The 20994-nt window shown below is 38.8% G+C and overlaps 1 protein-coding gene across 1 annotated transcript; it reads left to right on the top strand.

The window, feature by feature from the left end:
- Positions 1 to 353: 353 nt before the first annotated feature.
- On the top strand, positions 354 to 19275 carry gpr137ba (G protein-coupled receptor 137Ba). Its single transcript, XM_059565663.1, has 7 exons — positions 354 to 941; positions 3087 to 3136; positions 4601 to 4826; positions 6331 to 6480; positions 7140 to 7268; positions 18124 to 18245; positions 18774 to 19275. The coding sequence occupies exons 1-7, from the start codon at positions 507 to 509 to the stop codon at positions 18862 to 18864; spliced, it is 1203 nt and encodes a 400-aa protein (XP_059421646.1). The 5' UTR covers positions 354 to 506; the 3' UTR covers positions 18865 to 19275.
- The last annotated feature ends 1719 nt before the right edge of the window (positions 19276 to 20994 follow it).

Raw genomic sequence — 20994 nt, 5'->3', positions numbered from 1 at the left:
CTTCAGATTATAAAAGGGTAAGCAAGAGATTAATCTTTATAGAATATCTGACTGAATCTTCTTCTATGGCATCGTTGCGAAGAACCATTTAAGCACCATTATTTTAAAGAGTGCAACCTGTAAAAAAAAAATCAGATTTGGTCCTATTTAAAAAGAAAAATGTTGGTTTATGGACAATACAAAATAAAGAAATTTAAATGTAAATTCTCCCTGGCTTATACCTGTGCCATATATTGTGCAGAGGAAGCATCCCGTGGGATGGAAAGTGCATGGGAAGCTGAGCGCAGGGTTAAAGGTGCAGTGAAACACGTCAACACAGCGTCAGAGGGGCTGTCCCTCCTCCTCCTCCTCCCTCTGCTTTCACTGTCTGCTGCACAATGCTCTTCCTGCAGCTGAAAGCGGCTCTTTCTTTTTCTCTTTCTCCCTCGTTTCCTTCCCCTAAGCCCTCGGCTGCTCTCAGAGGCTGGTTTTCTCCTGCAGAATCAGGGCTGTGGTGATTTTAACACATGAAGGAGGAGCAACAGAAGCCGCTGGGGGAGGAAAGGGCTTTTCTAGACTTCCTTCTCCAGGCAGCAGGAGGAAACAGAGTCATGGAGAGCGACCGGCTCCCTCCTCCGCCGACGCTCAGCCCGGCCGTGCCTCCCTTCGTCAAGCTGGGGCTGACGGTGGCCTACACCATCTTCTACTCGCTGCTCTTTGTGTTCGTGTATGTGCAGCTCTGGCTGGTGCTGAGATACCGACACAAGCGCTTCAGCTACCAGACGGTGTTTCTGTTCTTATGTCTGCTGTGGGCGGCTCTGCGAGCGCTGCTCTTCTCCTTTTATTTCAGAGACTGTGTGACTGCAAACACACTCGGACCCTTGTCTTTCTGGCTGCTCTACTGTTTCCCCGTCTGCCTGCAATTCTTCACCCTCAGCCTCATGAATCTGTACTTCGCACAGGTGACTTCCACACCTTTGCACCTTGCAGAGACAGTAAAATCTGTTTTTTTTTTAAAACTATAGTTCACATGTACTTTTATGAGAGTGCAAACAAAAAATATTTTGGACATTAAAATGTAAGCAGGAGGAGATTTTCTGTCCATTCTCCTCTGTCTTTATATATGGAAATAAGGACATTTCCATTAAATCAAGACAGTGTATAATATAATAAGCAAGGATTTCATGGTTTTGATAAGCATATTTCATTATGCATAAATGCATAGTTAATTCCAAGGAGAAATTGACTTTTTTTTTTAATTTCACCAACTTTACAGAAAAATAAAACATTCATTGAATTTAAAAATTTTTTTAAGGTAAGTGCTTGCAATCAATTTATTTCAACTACATTAAAATACACTTATTTGATTAACTTTCAGTTGTTTTATTTATTTAAATGTAGCTAAAATAAATAGTTTGCATCCACTTACTGAACTTTCATTTTTGGCTGATGTCAGTCCCTTTGATTTATCCAGTCACCTCCAGTGTTAATATCACATACCATTAATATATTTATTAATATTATAAATTAGATTTTTTTTTTTTTTAGTTAATGTTTTAGCAATTCTTTTGCTAATATTTTGCAATAGATTTTATTTTTATATTTATGATTTTTAATTTTAGTTAATTTTTGAGTAATTCTGTTATTTTAGTATAACTGCTTTACTATTATAGATTTGTCAATATTTAAACTGAACTAAATATACTATAGGCTATAACATTTTTTGTTTTTCTTTTAATTTTACTTATTTAATTTGAATTTTAAATGTTAATTATTAAACAATAATTACTAAAATAAGAAAATAAACCAGATTTAGTATTTTTTTATTATTGGTATACATTTATAATGGTTCTTAATATTTTATTTTATTATATTATAATTTAAGTTATTTTTATTTAATTTATATTGGTTTAGCATTGTAGCATTTATTAATATTTTAAATTAGATTTTGTTTTTATATTTCCTGTATAATTTAATTTTTTTAAGTTTTAGTAACTTTGTTGTTTTTTTGTCCTTTGTATTAGTCCAGTTCTTATTATGTTTTAGTTTTAGTTATTACCTCACCTTAAGAAATGTTGCTGAACGTTTTAAATCAATATTTAATTTCATTTTTTAGCTTTTATTTTAAGTATTTTATTAATGGTTTTAGTTTTAGTTAACAATAATAATTCTGATCACCTCTTTATACAGGAAAAGAAATCCTTCACCATCCAATCAATATCTGATCAACATAAGATCAGATTTATCTTATTAGTCAAACCATAGATTTTAATGCAAAAAGCATCAACAGCAAAAAGCGTCTAGATCTCTCAGAGTGTGTATTGTACAGTATATCCTCACAATGCATATTGTTTCAAAGCAGAGATATTGCAGTACAGAACTATTCTTCCTGTTTTATTATGATCAGAGCTGCATATGTAAATGAATCATATGTGTGGGTGTACAGTGTGAGCAAAAACAGAGAACTGAAATCATTCACTGCGGTCTGAAGCGTTGACACTACACTATAAAAACACTAGAGGAAAAAGCTGTGAGTTATTTACTGTAAATCACCATATATACATACAATAATCAACTGATTTATAATTAACACGACAATGCATGTTATTTTAAATGCACAACAAGCACAAGAGGGTGTCCACATACTTTAGTCATTTAGTGTCAATACTGTATATATGCTTAAAAACTGTACATTTTGTATTTTTGGAAGAAACTAGTGCAAGTTTTTTATTGTAGATGGAACTGGAATTTTCTAATTTAGTTTTATTCAAGCTTTCTCTCACACTAATGTCATTTGTAAAAGCCAGATCAGCTTGAAATAGCTCAGTAAGGTAACATTTTACAGTTTAAGACACTCTTTAGTCCCCTAAATGTGCCTAAATCAGATCTTATGTGATATTTCTGAATATGCTGATACTGTATGTCAATGCAATGTTTCAGATGGAGATGAGCAGTAAAGCACTCGTTTGTTTCTGTTATGACCAACGTGCTTTGAGAGAGGAACTGTAATGGTCCTGAATGTGTCTTTCTCGGTTTAATAAGTCATGAGCTGAAATGCTTTATGCATGTAATATTTACAGTAACTTACGGCTTGTTTTCTGGTACAGGTCATATTCAAGGCGAAGTCTAAACATTCACCAGAACTTCAAAAGTACAGGTGAATACGGATTCAGAAATCTGAAACTTATTTGTTTGTACATTTACTTTTTTATAATTTTTTATATTTTTTTCTAAACTTTGGAATAATGCACCTCAAAATCTATCTAGATTTTTAAATGCCACTTATTTTACAAATGTTTTGTTTTGACTTCTGTGTTCTTTGTTTCTGCTTAGATTATGTATTTTGTTTTATTTATTATGTATTATGTATTTGTTAAGCGACCTTGAGGTCCTGAAAGCAGCTATATAAAATAAAATAAACTGTTACTATTATTTTTTTTATTAATGTTATCTGATTATATAAATCATTTTGAAAACTAAACCATTTTATTATAATCAAAATTAAAATGAAAATATGTTTAAATAAATACTAATAATAAATACTACTTTTTGTTAGCTTTAAGCTTATGTGTGCTTTCCTACTATTATATATATATACATGGGTCAAAGACGTTAAGATGTCCGCATCAAAATAAATGTACAAATGTGGTTTTATGTCCATAGAAAGAGCATTAAATGTAAGTAAAGTTTCCACTTTTAAGGTTTCAAATTAGTTTTTGGAGAATAAAATGTCACAATTTGGTTGAAATAATGTTACATTGTCATTCAGAGTAACACAATGCTTATTTAAAGATTAAAACATGCTTATTCTGATGTGTACATATTAGTATAAGCGAGCATATTACATTTTATAGTGTTTTAAATTATTAAAAAATTCTTACTGACAAATCGGCAAAACCTCGGATAGTAAATTACAGCTAATTAGTATTTGGGGAGAAAGTAATTAGTCTTTTAATATGTCATAAATAGCTTTTTGTTTTTAATATGCCTCACAAGACTGTTACACTGAATTTCAGTGGCTCTCTTCTGCAATTTATTTAAACAGAAAACTTAAAAAAAATATGCATCAACAATTCAAAGCAGTATAACACATTGTTTTTATGCTTTAATATATATATATATGTGTGTGTGTGTGTGTGTGTGTGTGTGTGTGTGTGTGTGTGTGTGTGTGTGTCTGTGTGTGTATATTTATATATATATATATATATATATATATATATATATAATATGCATGAATCTTAAAAAAAAACACATTTCACTGCTGGTTATATATGCTCTATATAATTGTGTATGTGACGAATAAAAATCTTGAATGTGGGTCAAAGAAGAAAATTATTTTTTTCACTTTTAAAAGACGTTTTATATATATATATATATATATATATATATAAAGCAGGATATAATTTATGATATTAATATACACGCACACCTATTATATATATATATATATATATATATATATATATATACAATTATTTTTGTATTTCAGTTTTATTTTTTTTTCTTATTTTTTTGTATGTCATGTTGAACCAAATTAAAACAAGAAATGATTGGACTCTATTTCAGTTCAAGTTTATTTTATCTCAAGCAATGGCGATGTTACTGGTTCTGCTTCTGTCAGGCTGCCGCTGTACCTGCTCTTCCTGTGCATCAGCTTCCTCTTCCTGCTGGTGAACCTGACCTGTGCTCTGCTGGTGAAGATGCAGACGAAGGCTGACACAGAGACTGTAGTGCTGGTGCGTGTGGCCATCAACGACACGCTGTTCGTCCTCTGCGCCGTCTCACTCTCACTGTGTCTCTATAAGATCGCCAAGATGTCTCTAGCCAACATCTACCTGGAGTCCAAGGTAACGAAACACAAATACAAGCAGATGAAACACTGTACAGCAAGATGGAAACACACTACAATATATACATTCATTCAGATTAAATCATAACTTCTGAGTGTGCATCACAAATCATTTGAATCAGAAAAAAATATTCAAGGATTTTTTTTATAGCATAAGTGTAGTAACCATGTTTTTTATGTGGTGCATTTTTGCGAAAGATGTGTTGCCAGGTTTAAAAAAAGTTATACATTTACAGCTTAAGAGGACAAATGAGGTAGGATACTTCAACTTTGAGTAATGAAAAGAGGGGTTTAGAGCCAGATTTTTGTTTATAGATGTGAAATATAACACAGTTAATACTATAAAAATATATTCTCTTTTGATTGGTCAAACAATAAAAGGAAAACATCTTTAAAATACAAAGGAAAGTCACTGGCAAACAAGTAAATTAATCTTCCTCCGAAAAGACCAATTCAAAAGCAGCTCACTTCAATATCTTATTTATATTATAATTACGTCCATAAGGTTTTTGTGGCATCTGGATGGATGAACTCATCGATCTGTTGCTTGACCTCTTCATATCGCTTTTTATGATTTAATATAGATTGTAAAAAATAATAGCATCTCAAAGATACTAAAATATAACACTGTTGCGAAGTATCCGTTAATTTTGATTTAATTTCAGATGAAACACTAAAACTAACTAGATTAAAAAAAATCTTAAATTAATAAAGAAACAGACAAAATTACAAAAACACGAAATTACCAAAAGGTAACTAAAATTAAAGTGAAAACGCAAAATATAAAAATTCAACCCAATTCAAAACATAAACAAAAAGTGTATGTGATACTAAAATAACACTGATGCATATTTTTTTTTATAATTAATTAAAACAGATATACTTATTACATACAGGGTTGCAAGGCACATTTTCAAACATCACAGTTTCAAAAGTTTTGTTTAATTTTTTTGACATATTAAGAGTCAAATGTTTTTACAGAGGGAATTCTGGGAATTGATTTTTTTTTTTTGTCACTCCATAATTCAGAAAATACTTTGAACAGCCAGAAAACTATATATTTTTCACTATTTCTGGGGGAATAAAATGTTGTATATAATCAAGGAAAATATATATGAACACATCCCTCTGTAAAAACCTTCAGAATATAGACAGGAATAAAAACGTAAAGTTTGGTGTGTGTAAGTGCTACTGAAGTGGAGATTTATGGCTCAGTGTTGGAGAAAGAAAAAACTAAATTTGAGAAAACGGCCTTCAAAAATATGTATTGTAATTGAAATCTATTGACACAAACAGATAAAGCGCTATAAAAGAAACACTTAACAGTGTCTTTTGGATGTTTTCCTTCCACTAGTTTAAAAAAGCAAAACCAAAAAGACCAAAATCTCAAAATTGACAGGTGCTTGAAAAAAGTATTTTTTAAAGTATATTTTCTTCTCTGTAAGATGAATCGGATGGTGTTTCACACCCGAATTGAATCCGTTCTGGTCTTTTCTGTCCAGGGAACATCCGTGTGTCAGGTGACTCTGATCGGGGTGACGGTGATCCTGCTGTACTCGTCCCGTGCGTGTTATAACCTTGTGGTGCTGGCTCTGGCCAAAATCAAGAGCATCAACTCATTCGACTACGACTGGTACAACGTATCAGACCAGGTATGTTCAATGCAACTCAACTGTTTTGATTCACATTTTCAGTTTCAACATGATTTGTTCTTCAGATGTGCATCTTTAAAATAAAAAAGGTATCATCTAGTACATTCACAGTGACCCGTATTTGGTTTTTGACCTCTGAAAATGTGTACAATTTACTCCTGGAGCCACACTGAGATCAACATACCTCTGGATTTGAACCATGTAAGGCCTTATAAATCAAGAGACTAAAAGAAAAGATTTGTGAAAAACCAGAACCTGAAAGGATATTAAGATTACTTCTTGAGATGCCATCACCATTGGCATGAAATACAACAAAGATTGCTGAAATCAACAGATTTTGTGTGTTAAAATAATAATGCTGCCATCTTTCTAAAGTCATTTTTACCCTCTGGTGATAAGGCTCTAAATTTGGTCACTTTTTGGTCACCCTCCTTTATAAAATAGTGGATTATTCAGTAAATATTCATCCATGGCTTTTACTATTATGTATTTCATTACTATTCATATTTGTGTTTCTTTAGAAAGATATGAACCAAAGCAAAAATCTGAGTTTGGGAAGTTGATTTGACAGAAAGAGCCTTTTAGTGTTTTACGTACGTCTTGGTGAATTTGGTCATTTTGCTGATTTCTGCAACCGCTAAAAGTTTTTTTTTCTCCAGGCAGATCTAAAGTCGACATTGGGCGACGCTGGATATGTGGTTTTTGGGGTGATCCTGTTTGTTTGGGAGCTGCTGCCCACTTCACTGGTGGTCTTCATTTTCAGAGTCCGTAAGCCGGTTAAGGACCGAGTACGAGATTTATCATCTTTTAACGGACTTCCCAGTTCTTCACATACAGGGGCGGACTGGCCATCTGTGTGATCTGGAGAATCACAGAATGGCCAGTACTCCAGGACTCCGGCCCACCACCCACCACGCACGCAGTCATCACCTCATTCAGACTATAAGTCGCACCTTAGTATAAGTCGCATCAGTCCAAAAATACGTCATGACGAGCAAAAAAACATATAAATCTGGATTGTAAGAGAGGGCCCTCTATTTTTTCAGTGGTAGACTACAGGAGCACTGAGCAGCATAGAGCGCCCTCTCGCTGCTGGAGACGGTAATGTTTTCTCTTGGTTCATTTCTCTCGGTTCATGTCAAATTAATTTTGATAAATAAGTCGCACCTGACTATAAGTTGCAGGACCAGCCAAACTATGAAAAAAAGTGTGACTTATAGTCCGGAAAATACAGTAAGTATGGAACATGAGAGGAGAAAGAGTTACTTGCTAGAGATGATGTTAGGAAGTGATATTCAGGTTGCTAAATTTTTAATGATTACAATAGTTAAAACAGCTCAACTTCAACATTTTAGCTGTAAAATGCCACATGCAGTAGCTAATATTAAGAAATATTTTGTGCTTTTACTTTTAAAAATGTTGGTAACATCATGACGAGCTTATAACAGTTACTGTTATAACAGCATTGTCACGATCGGTGTTACAGGAAACACAGGAGAGGGAACCAATTGCAGGTAAGTCCTTTATTTAAGGGGTAATCCAAAGGGGTAAACAGTCCAGGCAGGGTCAAAACCAGAATATCCAAACATAACAAAAACAAGACACGAAGACAAGGTAAGGCAAGGCAAGGCAAGAAGCGATGGACGTGAATAACTATAAAAAGAAACTGAACACACTACACTTTATATTTATATACACATACACTTAATTTATCTAACACACATACTTAGTATACACTTAAATTTTGCACATAATATACATGTACATACATAACTGCATTTTTGTAATATACCTGCCTACAATTGTCAATTTGTATATTGTCATTCCTTATCTACTTATTTGTATTTTTTGTATTTTTATATTCTTTTATTATGTGTTTTATGTTCTGTCGCTGTCATTCTGTTGTACTGCGGACCTTCTGTCACGAAAACAAATTCCTCGTATGTGTAAACATACCTGGCAATAAAGCTCATTCTGATTCTGATTCTGATAAACATTAAACAAGGACTCCGTAACACAGACTCAGACAGACCGGGTATAAATACACAGAAGGATAATGAGGGAACAGGAGACAGGTGGGGAACAATCAATTACTCAACAGGAGGAAGGTGACCAAATAAGGGAACAGGAAGTGATAAGGTGACAGACACCGTGAGAAAGGAGGACACCTAGTGGAAACCCAGGGAACACAAACCAGACAGTGTGACAGTACCCCCCCACTACGGAGGGGCTCCCAGACACTCCACGACAGACACAAAACAGAGACCAGGAGGGAGGCGGACAGGTGGAGGCTCAGGGGGAGGGACGGAGGGCCAGAAACGAAAAACATGGGGAACAGGCACCAGAATGTAAACACAAAACAGGGAGACCAGGAGGGAGGAGGACCGGAGGAGGTTCAGGGGGAGGGACGGAGGGCCAGACTAACAGAGAGGAACAGGGACAGGGACAGGGGTGAACACAAAAACAAAAGGCAAAAAAACAACATGAAGCCCCCCAGGGCGGAGCAGAAGACCACCACATCCTTGGGGTCGAGGCCAGAGTCCTCCAGGGCGGGGCAGAAGACCACCACAACCGTGTAGTCAGGGCGAGAGCCCCCCAGGGCGGAGCAGAAGACCACCACGTCCTTGTGGTCAGGGCGGAAGCCCCCCAGGGCGGAGCAGAAGACCACCACAACCGTGAGGTCAGGGCGGAAGCCCCCCAGGGTGGAGCAGAAGACCACCACAACCGTGTGGTCAGGACGGAAGCCCCCCAGGGCGGAGCAGAAGACCACCACGTCCTTGTGGACGAAGCCAGAGTCCTCCAGGGCGGAGCGGAAGGCCACCACAACCGTGTGGTCAGGGCGGAAGGCCCCCAGGGCGGAGCGGAAGACCACCTCAGCCATGTGGTCAGGACCAGAGCCCCCCAAAGCGGAGCAGACCTCCGTGCGGCTGGACCAACGGGACGATGAAACTCTGATAATCCCCTGGTGTCCTTACTGGACTCCAGAAGATTGGTGCTGGCTTGACACTGCTCATGACGATCATTGGTGACTTGTATTTGTACATGAAGATCATTGGTGATTTGCATTTGCTCATGAAGATCAATGGTGACTTGCCCTTGCTCATGAAGATCAGAGGTGACTTGACTCAGTCCTTGAAAATCACCGGTGACTTGACTCAGTCCTTGAAAATCACCGGTGACTTGACTCAGTCCTTGAAAATCACCGGTGACTTGACTCAGTCCTTGAAAATCACCAGTGACTTGACTCAGTCCTTGAAAATCACCAGTGACTTGACTCAGTCCTTGAAAATCACCAGTGACTTGACTCAGTCCTTGAAAATCACCAGTGACTTGACTCAGTCCTTGAAAATCACCAGTGACTTGACTCAGTCCTTGAAAATCACCAGTGACTTGACTCAGTCCTTGAAAATCACCAGTGACTTGACTCAGTCCTTGAAAATCACCAGTGACTTGACTCAGTCCTTGAAAATCACCAGTGACTTGACTTAACTCTGAAAGGTCAACGGTGACCAGCCTAGTCTCTGGAAAGTCTGCGGTGACCAGCCTAGTCTCTGGAAGATCAGCGGTGACCAGCCCAGTCTCTGGAAGATCAGCGGTGACCAGCCCAGTCTCTGGAAGATCAGCGGTGACTAGCCCTGACTCTGGAGGGTCATTGGTGACTAGCCCTGACTCTGGAGGGTCATCGGTGACTAGCCCTGACTCTGGAGGGTCATCGGTGACTAGCCCTGACTCTGGAGAGTTCACTGGCACCTGACTCGACTCTGGAGAGTTCACTGGCACCTGACTCGACTCTGGAGAGTTCACTGGCACCTGACTCGACTCTGGAGAGTTCACTGGCACCTGACTCGACTCTGGAGAGTTCACTGGCACCTGACTCGGCTCTGGAGGGTCAACTGGAACCTGACTCGGCTCTGGAGGGTCAACTGGAACCTGACTCGGCTCTGGAGGGTCAACTGGAACTTGACTCGACTCCGGAGGGTCAGCTGTGACTCTCATCCTGTGCAGCAGTGCTGGGCAAGCAGCCATCTTGGGCCATGACTCTGGACAGGCAGCCATCTTGTACTGTGGTTATGGGCTGGTGGCCATCTTGGGTTGTGGCGCTGGACTGGCGGCCATCTTGTACTGTGGCGCTGGACCGGTGGCCAATTTGGGCATTGGCGCTGGGTTAGCGGCCATCTTGTTCTGTGGCGCTGGACTGACGGCCATCTTGTGCTGTGGCGCTAGACTGACGGCCATCTTGGGCTGTGGCGCTGAACCGGTGGCCAATTTGGGCATTGGCGCTGGGCTGGCGGCCATCTTGGGCTGTGGTCCTGGAACGGTGGCCAATTTGGGCATTGGCGCTGGGTTAGCGGCCATCTTGTGCTGTGGCGCTTGGCTGGTTGCCATCATGGGCAGTGGTGCTGGGCTGACGACCACCCCGCCGGAAGAGACAGGAGTGGCTGGGGCATCCCACCGAAGCCGATGCTGCAGGTAGCGCACGAATTTCCAGAAATCCAGTGTCTCTAACTGAGCCATCTCCTCCTGAGACACTGGATCATCCAGCCCGCCATTGAAATAGTCTTTGAGGGCCGCATCGTTGTAGCCCATGCCCTCGGCCAGGGACCAGAACACCTGAGCCAGGGCACCCACTTCATTTCCCTCTTGGCGGAGGGCGGTCAACCTAAGATACTTGGCTCGCCGCTTCGCCATCTTGGCTGGGGAACGGAAAAATGACATACCGCTGGTTCCTAGAATGACGGAGTCCTTCTGTCACGATCGGTGTTACAGGAAACACAGGAGAGGGAACCAATTGCAGCTAAGTCCTTTATTTAAGGGGTAATCCAAAGGGGTAAACAGTCCAGGCAGGGTCAAAACCAGAATATCCAAACATAACAAAAACAAGACACGAAGACAAGGTAAGGCAAGGCAAGGCAAGGCAAGGCAAGGCAAGGCTCGACGGAATGTGAATAACTATAAACATTAAACAAGGACTCCGTAACACAGACTCAGACAGACCGGGTATAAATACACAGAAGGATAATGAGGGAACAGGAGACAGGTGGGGAACAATCAATTACTCAACAGGAGGAAGGTGACCAAATAAGGGAACAGGAAGTGATAAGGTGACAGACACCGTGAGAAAGGAGGACACCTAGTGGAAACCCAGGGAACACAAACCAGACACTCTGACAAGCATATTATATAATCTATTCCATGCTATCTTGGAATAAAACCTGTTTTTTTCCTGTGTTTTTTATCCATTTCATAATTTGTTTATTCAGGTTGAGCTTAGACCAAGAGCAGAGAAAGACACTCACTCCAGCTCAACTTTAAATTACTTTTAAGCGCCCCAAGTCAGATAGTCACATCCTAGAGTTTTTTTTTGTCAAACCACCCTCAGAAGTAGACAAAATACCTGAGAGTACAGAGAGTGTTTGAGTTGAGTGTTTAAATCAACAGTACACAAAGATGGCGCAGACAGACTGTTGTCGATTTTCTGCACGCCGATTGCATTGGGCCGGGTTTTATTCCCAGTCCGTCCCTGTCCAAAAACATAACCAGGTGAGCAGATCACTCTCTCACTATTTGATTGCTCTAGTCTTTATCCACTCATCATCATCATCCACCAATCAGAACACACGAGAACTCTTTGACCACAGCTGCTGTGCTTCAAAAGCTCTTGCAGTAGCTCAACACTGGTTTTCTCTGAGGTGGTCGGATCACATCAGATTGTGGTTAACCTTAGATCATGACTTATATCTACTCTTCCTCCCCCTGCAGTTTGGTAATATAAAGATTCCTCCTTTGAACTCCCACCTCTTCTGAGGGTTTTATTGTTCTGGGTCTGAAATTGGGCTCCTGGGATCTCAAAAAAGAAACATTTTCAATCTCCAAGGTGAACGTTATGACAACACACTCTTACAAAAAAGGGTTCATTGGGGTTCTATATAGAACCATAGGGTTCTTTACTCAACTCCAAAGAATCTTTTATTCATAAACTGAAATGGCACTCTTTGTGTGATATTGATTAACTACATAAAATGATATAAATATATATATTTTCTAACCCCCATATCTTGAATTTTGTGATCATTCACATGCATTCATAAATGCATTTGAATATACCGAATAATGCAGTGAAAGAACGCACTCAAAATGCACACACGCACTAGTATGACTTCATCATGTAACTTTACATTAGCCTAGATGCGTGCACTTTTTAGGCACGATTTGTTTAGTTTTTGAATATACTTGATACTGTTAAAAGGCACATCATTAAAACAAAAAATACGAGTTCACATATCACACCTAAACACGCGTGGAAAACGTAATTAGAACTAGCTACTAAATTAGTTAAAAATGCCTATCCATATACAGCTATGTTTCGCAAACCCCAAACTGACTCAAATGATTCGCGATCCCGGTCCGAACTCCCAAACTGACTCAAATGATTCGCGATCCCTAAACTGACTCAAATGATTCGCGATCCCGCTACGAACGCCCGAACTGATTCAAATGATTCGCGATCCCCAAACTGACTCAAATGATTTGCGAACCCGCTTTGAACTCCCGATCTGACTCTAATGATTCGCGAACCCGCTCCGAACTCTCGAATTGATTCAAATGATTTGTGAACCCGCTCCGAACTCCCGAACTGATTCAAATGATCCGCGAAGCCGCTCCGAACTGACTCAAATGATTCGCGAATCCGCTACGAACTCCCGAACAGACTCAAATGAATCGCGATCCCCAAACTGACTCAAATGATTCGCGAAATGATTCGCGATCCCCAAACTGACTCAAATGATTCGCAAACCCGCTACGAACTCCATAACTGATTCAAATGATTCGCGATACCCAAACTGACTCAAATGATTCGCGAACCCGCTCCGCACTCCCGAACTGACTCAAATGATTCGTGATCCCGTATCGAACTCCCAAACTGACTCAAATGATTCGCGAACCCGCTACGAACTCCCGAACTGATTCAATGATTTGCGATCCCCAAACTGACTCAAATGATTCGCGAAACCGCTCCTAACTCCCGAACTGACTCAAATGATTCGTGATCCCAATGATTCAAATGATTCGTGATCCCCAAACTGACTCAAATGATTCGCGATCCCGCTACGAACTCCCAAACAGACTCAAATGATTTGCAATCCCCAAACTGACTCAAATGATTCGCGAACCCGCTTTGAACTCCCGAACTGACTCAAATGATTCGCGAACCCGCTTAGAACTCCCGAACTGACTCAAATGATTCGCGATCCCCAAATTGACTTAAATGATTCGCGAACCCGCTTTGAGCTCTGAACTCCCGAACTGACTCAAATGATTCACAATCTGAAGTTCCCATCCAAATCAAATGACACTGCCAGCGCTACTATTGACTTAGTTCTCTAATTTCATAAAATTTACTGAAATTAAGGTACGAAAAGTATGTTGTTAACAAATAAAATATGAATATTTCCATTCTGAACTGCTTTCCACGTCGAAACATTCACAAACATAACCAGGTGAGCAGATCACTCTCTCACTATTTGATTGCTCTAGTCTTTATCCACTCATCATCATCATCCACCAATCAGAACACACGAGAACTCTTTGACCACAGCTGCTGTGCTTCAAAAGCTCTTGCAGCAGCTCAACACTGGTTTTCTCTGAGGTGGTCGGATCACATCAGATTGTGGTTAATCTTGCAGATCATGACTTATATCTACTCTTCCTCTCCCTGCAGTTTGGTAATATAAAGATTCCTCCTTTGAACTCCCACCTCCTGTGTGGGGTTTATTGTTCTGGGTCTGAATTTGGGCTCCTGGGATCTAAAAAAAGAAACATTTTCAATCTCCAAGGTGAACGTTATGACAACACACTCTTACAAAAAAGGGTTCATTGGGGTTCTATATAGAACCATAGGGTTCTTTACTCGACTCCAAAGAACCTTTTATGCTAAAAAGGTTCTATAATGACAAGAAAGAACCCTTTTGGCACCAAGGTTCTTTAGGCTATTATCCATTCATTCATTCATATCTTGAATTTTGTGGTCATTCTATGGAGTCAATTAAACGCTGTATATATACGCAAAAAATTTACGTTTTGCAAAAGAAAATAAAGTTTTGCAAACGAAAATTAAAGTATTGAGGAAAATAAATTCGCTTTTTGCAAACAAAAATTAAGAATTGCAAAACATAAATGAAACAGCGCGAAAGCAATGATATCGCAATAAATATTTTCCATAGTCATATCTATTAATTTATTTGCAATGCTGCTTTTACTTTGTGTGTCAGTCTAGTTTGAGCTTGCGATACCATATTTCCTTTGCGCTTTACTTTTCTGCACATCTCTCTTTGTGGCACTGTTTTGACGTGGGGGCGGAGTCAAGGGACGGGGGCGTTTACAACATGCCTCCCTGGAAGTGACGTCATCGGCCCGAGACGCAGCTCACTGATCCAGGTCCTGTCATGATGAGCAGAGACTTTCGAGTGGATCGTTTTTTTTTATTAAATAGCATTAAAACATTCATTTTATTTACTTTATTAACAAATGTATGTGTATTAGCAGCGTTTGTTCAAGTTAAAGAAGTTGTTACCGTGAACATCTGCTGTTTATTTCTCTCGATGTGCACACTATTATAGCATTAAAATGTGTATTGTTTCATTTGGTTAACTGCAAGTGTTTGTTTAAAATCTCTTAACTTGTGGTAGGACGCCAGCGCACAGAAGCGTTCTTTGCTCACATTAGCCACATGTGAAACTACCTTATGGGAGAACTGAAATTCAGGGTAAAAAAGTAACTTTTTTTACAACTAGATTTTTTGTCATAATGTCTAAACTGTTTAAGCATTGATCTTTATAGTTTTATAGTTTGAATGTGCAGTTTCTTAGCTCTTAACAGACTTAGGTACAATGTGTTCAAGCTAATTTGTTAGGCTAGCATCACTAGTTTTAAGATGGCTGCCAGGGGGTGGGACAGTTGCAACGCATTGTTGCAACTGTCCCCACATGGTGTTGCACCTGTCCCTCATGACAATAATAATGACAAATAGATATTGCTGTGACATCTGATCCTTTGGAAGTTCCTCCAGTGCACGCAGGGACTTCTGCCTCTTCTGCAGTTCCTCCAGTGCAAGCTGGGAGTTCTGCTTCTTTTGCAGTTCCTCCAGTGCACGCAGGGACTTCTGCCTCTTCTGCAGTTCCTCCAGTGCAAGCTGGGAGTTCTGCTTCTTTTGCAGTTCCTCCAGTGCACGCAGGGACTTCTGCCTCTTCTGCAGTTCCTCCAGTGCAAGCTGGGAGTTCTGCTTCTTTTGCAGTTCCTCCAGTGCATGCTGGGACTTCTGCCTCTTCTGCAGTTCCTCCAGTGCAAGCTGGGAGTTCTGCTTCTTTTGCAGTTCCTCCAGTGCATGCTGGGACTTCTGCCTCTTCTGCAGTTCCTCCAGTGCAAGCTGGGAGTTCTGCTTCTTTTGCAGTTCCTCCAGTGCATGCTGGAACTTCTGCTGCTACTACAGTTCCTCCAGTGCAAGCTGGGAGTTCTGCTTCTTTTGCAGTTCCTCCAGTGCATGCTGGAACTTCTGCTGCTACTACAGTTCCTCCAGTGCAAGCAGGGACTTCTGCCTCTTCTGCAGTTCCTCCAGTGCAAGCTGGGAGTTCTGCTTCTTTTCCAGTTCCTCCAGTGCATGCTGGGACTTCTGCTGCTACTACAGTTCCTCCAGTGCAAGCTGGGAGTTCTGCTTCTTTTGCAGTTCCTCCAGTGCATGCTGGGACTTCTGCTGCTACTACAGTTCCTCCAGTGCAAGCTGAGTTCTCACCTGAGACTGTTAGACCTCACCCCAGAGCAGGACCACGGAAGATAACGAAAGCAAATGGTAGGAAAAAATGCAAATCAGCCATCTTGACAGACACCCCTGAAACGGAGGCTTTAGAGAGGGAGAAAGCAAAAGTAAAGAGAAAGCCAACCAAAGTTAAGAGAAAACTGACAAAAAACACAATGGAAACAAGCCAACAAACCAAAACCGAGAAGAAAAAGCATACATAGAAGGACAGTGACTCTGAGAAAGAAGAAGATTTTTGTTGGGAGAGCTACTCCAGACCAAGCGAGGTGTGACTTCAATGTTGGCAGTGCAAGGCATGGGCTCATGAAGCCTGCACTGATGGTGGTTCCATTTACGTTTGCCACAATTATGAGTCAGATGGGGAGTTGTGAATACATGATGCTATGAAATAAACAGTTTGTGTTCTTTCGGTGGTGTTATAAAATTGTTAGGGCCTACATTAATCAGTTTGTGGGATTTACAAAGGTGTTACATGGTTGTGTACTGGTTTTTTACTTTAATAAGTTAACTCAGTGAACTCTGGTCTCAAATAAACTAAAAAAAGATTTGAAAAATGATGCCGAAGTATGAGTTTTATTACATCTAAATGACTGTTGCAACTGCCCCTCGGTACTGTTGCATTTTTCAGGGTCCATTTAAGTACAAATTACTTTCATATTATCACATGTACACATGTTGCAACAGTATGGGCAGGTAGGTGAAATATATGGGTTTAATATATATATATATATATATATTTGTCTTTCTAATACAAACAGTCGCTGAGAAACTGAAGGAAATGTAAAAAGTGTTGCAACCGCCCCCACTCTCCCCTATGTTGTTAACAAATAAAATATCAATGTTTCCATTCCGAACTGCTTTCCACGTCGAAACATCCACGAACAAATGATCCGCGAACCCGCTACGAACTCCCGAACTGATTCAAATGATTTGTGATCCCCAAACTGACTCAAATGATTCGTGAACCCACTCCGAACTCTCGAATAGATTCAAATGATTCACGATCCCGTTCCGAACTCCCAAACTGACTCAAATGATTCGCGAACCCGCTCCGAACTCTCGAATAGATTCAAATGATTCACGATCCCGGTCCGAACTCCCAAACTGACTCAAATGATCGCGTTCCCCAAAACTGACTCAAATGATTCGCGATCCCGCTACGAACTCCCGAACTGATTCAAATGATTCGTGATGCCCAAACTGACTCAAATGATTGAGGTACGAAAAGTATGTTGTTAACAAATAAAATATCAATATTTCCATTCCGAACTGCTTATTTGAACTGTGTATTTTATTTGACAAAATACCTGACAGTACAGAGAGTGTTTAAGTTGAGTGTTTAAATCAACAGTACACAAAGATGGCGCTTTCCACGCACCGATTGCTTTAGGCCGGGTTTAGTCAAAGTCCAGGGCCGTTTTTTATTCCCAGTCCGTCCCTGTTCACATACAATATTCAAATTACCATTCAAAAGTTAGGGGTCAGTAAAAATGTAATACTTTGATTCATCGAGGATGACAGTAAAGATAATCTTACAAAAGAACAATTTCTAGAGATCATGTGCCACTGAAGAGTAATGATGCTGAAAATACAGCTGCACATCACAGGAATAAATTACAGCTTAACAGAGATTCACCAATAAAACAGCGATTTTAAATTGTAAAAATATGTCAGAATTTTGATAGTATTTTCCATCAAATAAATGCAGACTTGGTGCGCAGATTTAAAAAACATAAAGGAATCAAAAAATCATACCGACCCCGAAGTTTTGAATGGTTTATTATACATAATATCAAGAATATAATGCTGAAGACTCTCTCTTTGTCTTGTAGAGCGTGTCAGTGATCCCCGGCCACATGTTCTCATCTAGAGCTTATTTCTTTGACAACCCGCGGCGTTACGACAGCGATGATGATCTCGCGTGGAATATCATCCCACAAAACATTCAAGCCAGGTACAGCAGAATGATGTATAATGAATATACATATATGTGTGTGTGTGTGTGTGTGTGACCCTGAAGCACAAAACCAGTCTTAAGTGTCAATGTTTTTCATATGAAAGCTGAATAAATAAGCTTTCCATTGATGTATGGTTTATTAGGTTCGGACAATATTTGTCTGAGATACAACTATTTGAAAATCTGGAATCTGAGAGTGCAACAACAAAAAAAATCTAAATACTGAGAAAATCATCAAGGCAATTAATAGCAATGCATATTACTAATCAAAAATTAAGTTTTGATATATTTACGGTAGGAAATTTACAAAATATCTTCATGGAACATACAAATATAACCCAGAGACTTAAAACTGCTTTTGTGCTCCAAGGTCACATAAATACATGAAATACACATGAAAAATACATACTTCAGCTTTCAATATTTAAGTGGAAAGCTGCATTGCTCTAAATCCGACTGATGTTAGACCTGAATGTAAGATCTGACCAGAACTGTTTGAGTAATTGCTGATGCTTTGGTTCACAGTCTTACGCCGGAGAGTTATGATTGGGGTTTCACTGCATACGTCGAAGGTGAAGAGTCTCATCTGGTGCCAGAGGAGCTGAATCCCTACTAGAACATTCCAAATGAGGAGTGGTATCATTTTGCACATTCCCCATCACTGATGGGAAATATTACATACCACAGATGTCTTTACCGCTATTTATTACGGTATTATATATAATACGGCAGTAGCTACGGCTCTGGAAGCAAAACCACCAATCATTTTCTCCAACAAGAAATAGATTCGTACCAATAATGTGTGAAATGATTCATTTCCATAGAAGTTAATGTGATTTCAAATACACTACCCAGAGATCCATCAGAGAAATCACTGTTACAATGGAAATCCCATGATTTATCGCAAATTAATTAATCGAGTTTGCCTTGTATTCTACATAGTAATACTTATAGATTTAAATATTTGCATTTATTAAACAATTAAACAAGTCAGTTGTTTTATTTGTGTGCCTGGAGCACAAAAGCAGTCTTGTATGGAGGTAAATCAGTAGCTAAACTCGAGAGGTTGAAGATCTGAATGTGAGAACTTGTCATATTAATATTTGTATTTGTAAGTTAAAATAGTCTTGAGTCTCTGGGGTATATTTGTAGCAATAGTCAAAAATACATTGTATGGGTCAAAATTATAGATTTTTCTTTAATGCCAAAAATCATTAGGATATTAAGTAAAGATCATGTTCCATGAAGATATTTTGTAAATTTCCTAACGTTAATATATCAAAACTTAATTTTTGAAAGTGATATGCATTACTAAAAACTTCATTTAGACAACTTTAAAGATGATTTTCTCTATAATTTTATTTTAATTTTTTTTGTTTTGCACACTCAGATTCCAGATTTTTACATAGTTGTATCTCAGCCAAATATTGTCCTCCAAACAAACCACACATCAATGAAAAGATGATTTATTCAGCTTTGAGAAACTGACCCTCATGCCTGGTTTTGTGCTCCAGGGTCACATGTTATACAGCTGTGCTTTTGATTGTTTGCAATGCATCATGGGAACAGTAGTTCATTGCCTCATTAAATAAATTGAGTATGCTTTCTTGTACAAAAACAAGTATATTCTAGGAAGAGTAGCACATTGCCTCATTAGAGAAATAAATATAATTTCATCTTCAAACACAAATTGAAATCCCTATGGAGAAAATGAATGGGGAAAATATTTCCAGAATCAATTCTGCAGAAAATGTGGCTGTTCGTTCATTGTTCATTTCTTTAAACTCGTAGGCCAGTAGTTCTCATGTTAGATGTACAAAACGTCTCTGAATTATTCTGTAAAAGCTATATTTCTGAGTTTGCACTGTCAATTATATACAGAAGAATATATATTAATTAATATATTAAGTATACTAGAAAAGTATGCTAACTTTCCTCTGTGTGAAACATAGTTTTTGTTGCAATTTTTGTATTGCTGCTCCATAAACAAAATCATTATCTTCATTTCAGTTCTGTTCAGATTCGGACACATACCTGTTTAACAAAACCAGATGAAGGAAATAATTCATTTCATATTTACTTGGCCTGAACTGTGAAACTGTTATTGACACTCTCCCATTGAAAATTTTTATTTTTCGAGAATTTTTTTTATAGACAACTGCAATATAATGCATTAACAATGATCACTATAGAAAAATTAAAGTATATATTTTCAAATGTTGAGAAGTGAATGAAGGGGTTTGGTTTGTTGTCCATTGTTTTTTATAAATGCCTTTTTAGTGTTTGACTGTACAGTTTGTAGCTTTTGCACTTTGTAAGACTTTGTCTGACTTTGTTTTCTACATTAATAAAAATTCTCTATATTAAAGACATTGAGATCACTTTAAATCAAGAGCAGATGCATTTGATTACATTACATTTGCATTGCATCAGTGTCTCATCAATGGATGCTCTGCAGTGAATGGGTGCCGTCAGAATGAGAGTCCAAACAGCTGATAAAAAAATCACAATAATAATCCACAGCACTCCAATCCATCAGTTAACATCTGGAGAAGACTAAAACTGAAACAAATCCAGCATTAAGATGTTTTTAACTTCAAACTATTGCTTCCGGCAAAAATACAAGTCCATAATCCATAATAAAGGTTTCTGGAAGTAACGGTTTGAAGTTAAAATGTCTTAATGATGATCTTTAGTCTTCTCCGGATGTTAACTGATGGACTGGAGTGCTGTGGATTATTATTGT

This window comes from Carassius carassius, chromosome 14, assembly GCF_963082965.1.
Source record: "Carassius carassius chromosome 14, fCarCar2.1, whole genome shotgun sequence".
NCBI lineage: Eukaryota > Metazoa > Chordata > Actinopteri > Cypriniformes > Cyprinidae > Carassius > Carassius carassius.
The sequence above is the reverse complement of the archived record's forward strand: the minus strand, read 5'-3'. Positions and strand labels throughout refer to the sequence as shown.

Coding starts and splice junctions, on each gene's coding strand:
- gpr137ba (XM_059565663.1), top strand. CDS start 507: ATGAAGGAGGAGCAACAGAAGCCGCTGGGGGAGGAAAGGGCTTTTCTA. Junction 4,827..6,330: donor ACATCTACCTGGAGTCCAAG/GTAACGAAACAC, acceptor TTTTCTGTCCAG/GGAACATCCGTGTGTCAGGT. Junction 7,269..18,123: donor GTAAGCCGGTTAAGGACCGA/GTACGAGATTTA, acceptor TTTGTCTTGTAG/AGCGTGTCAGTGATCCCCGG.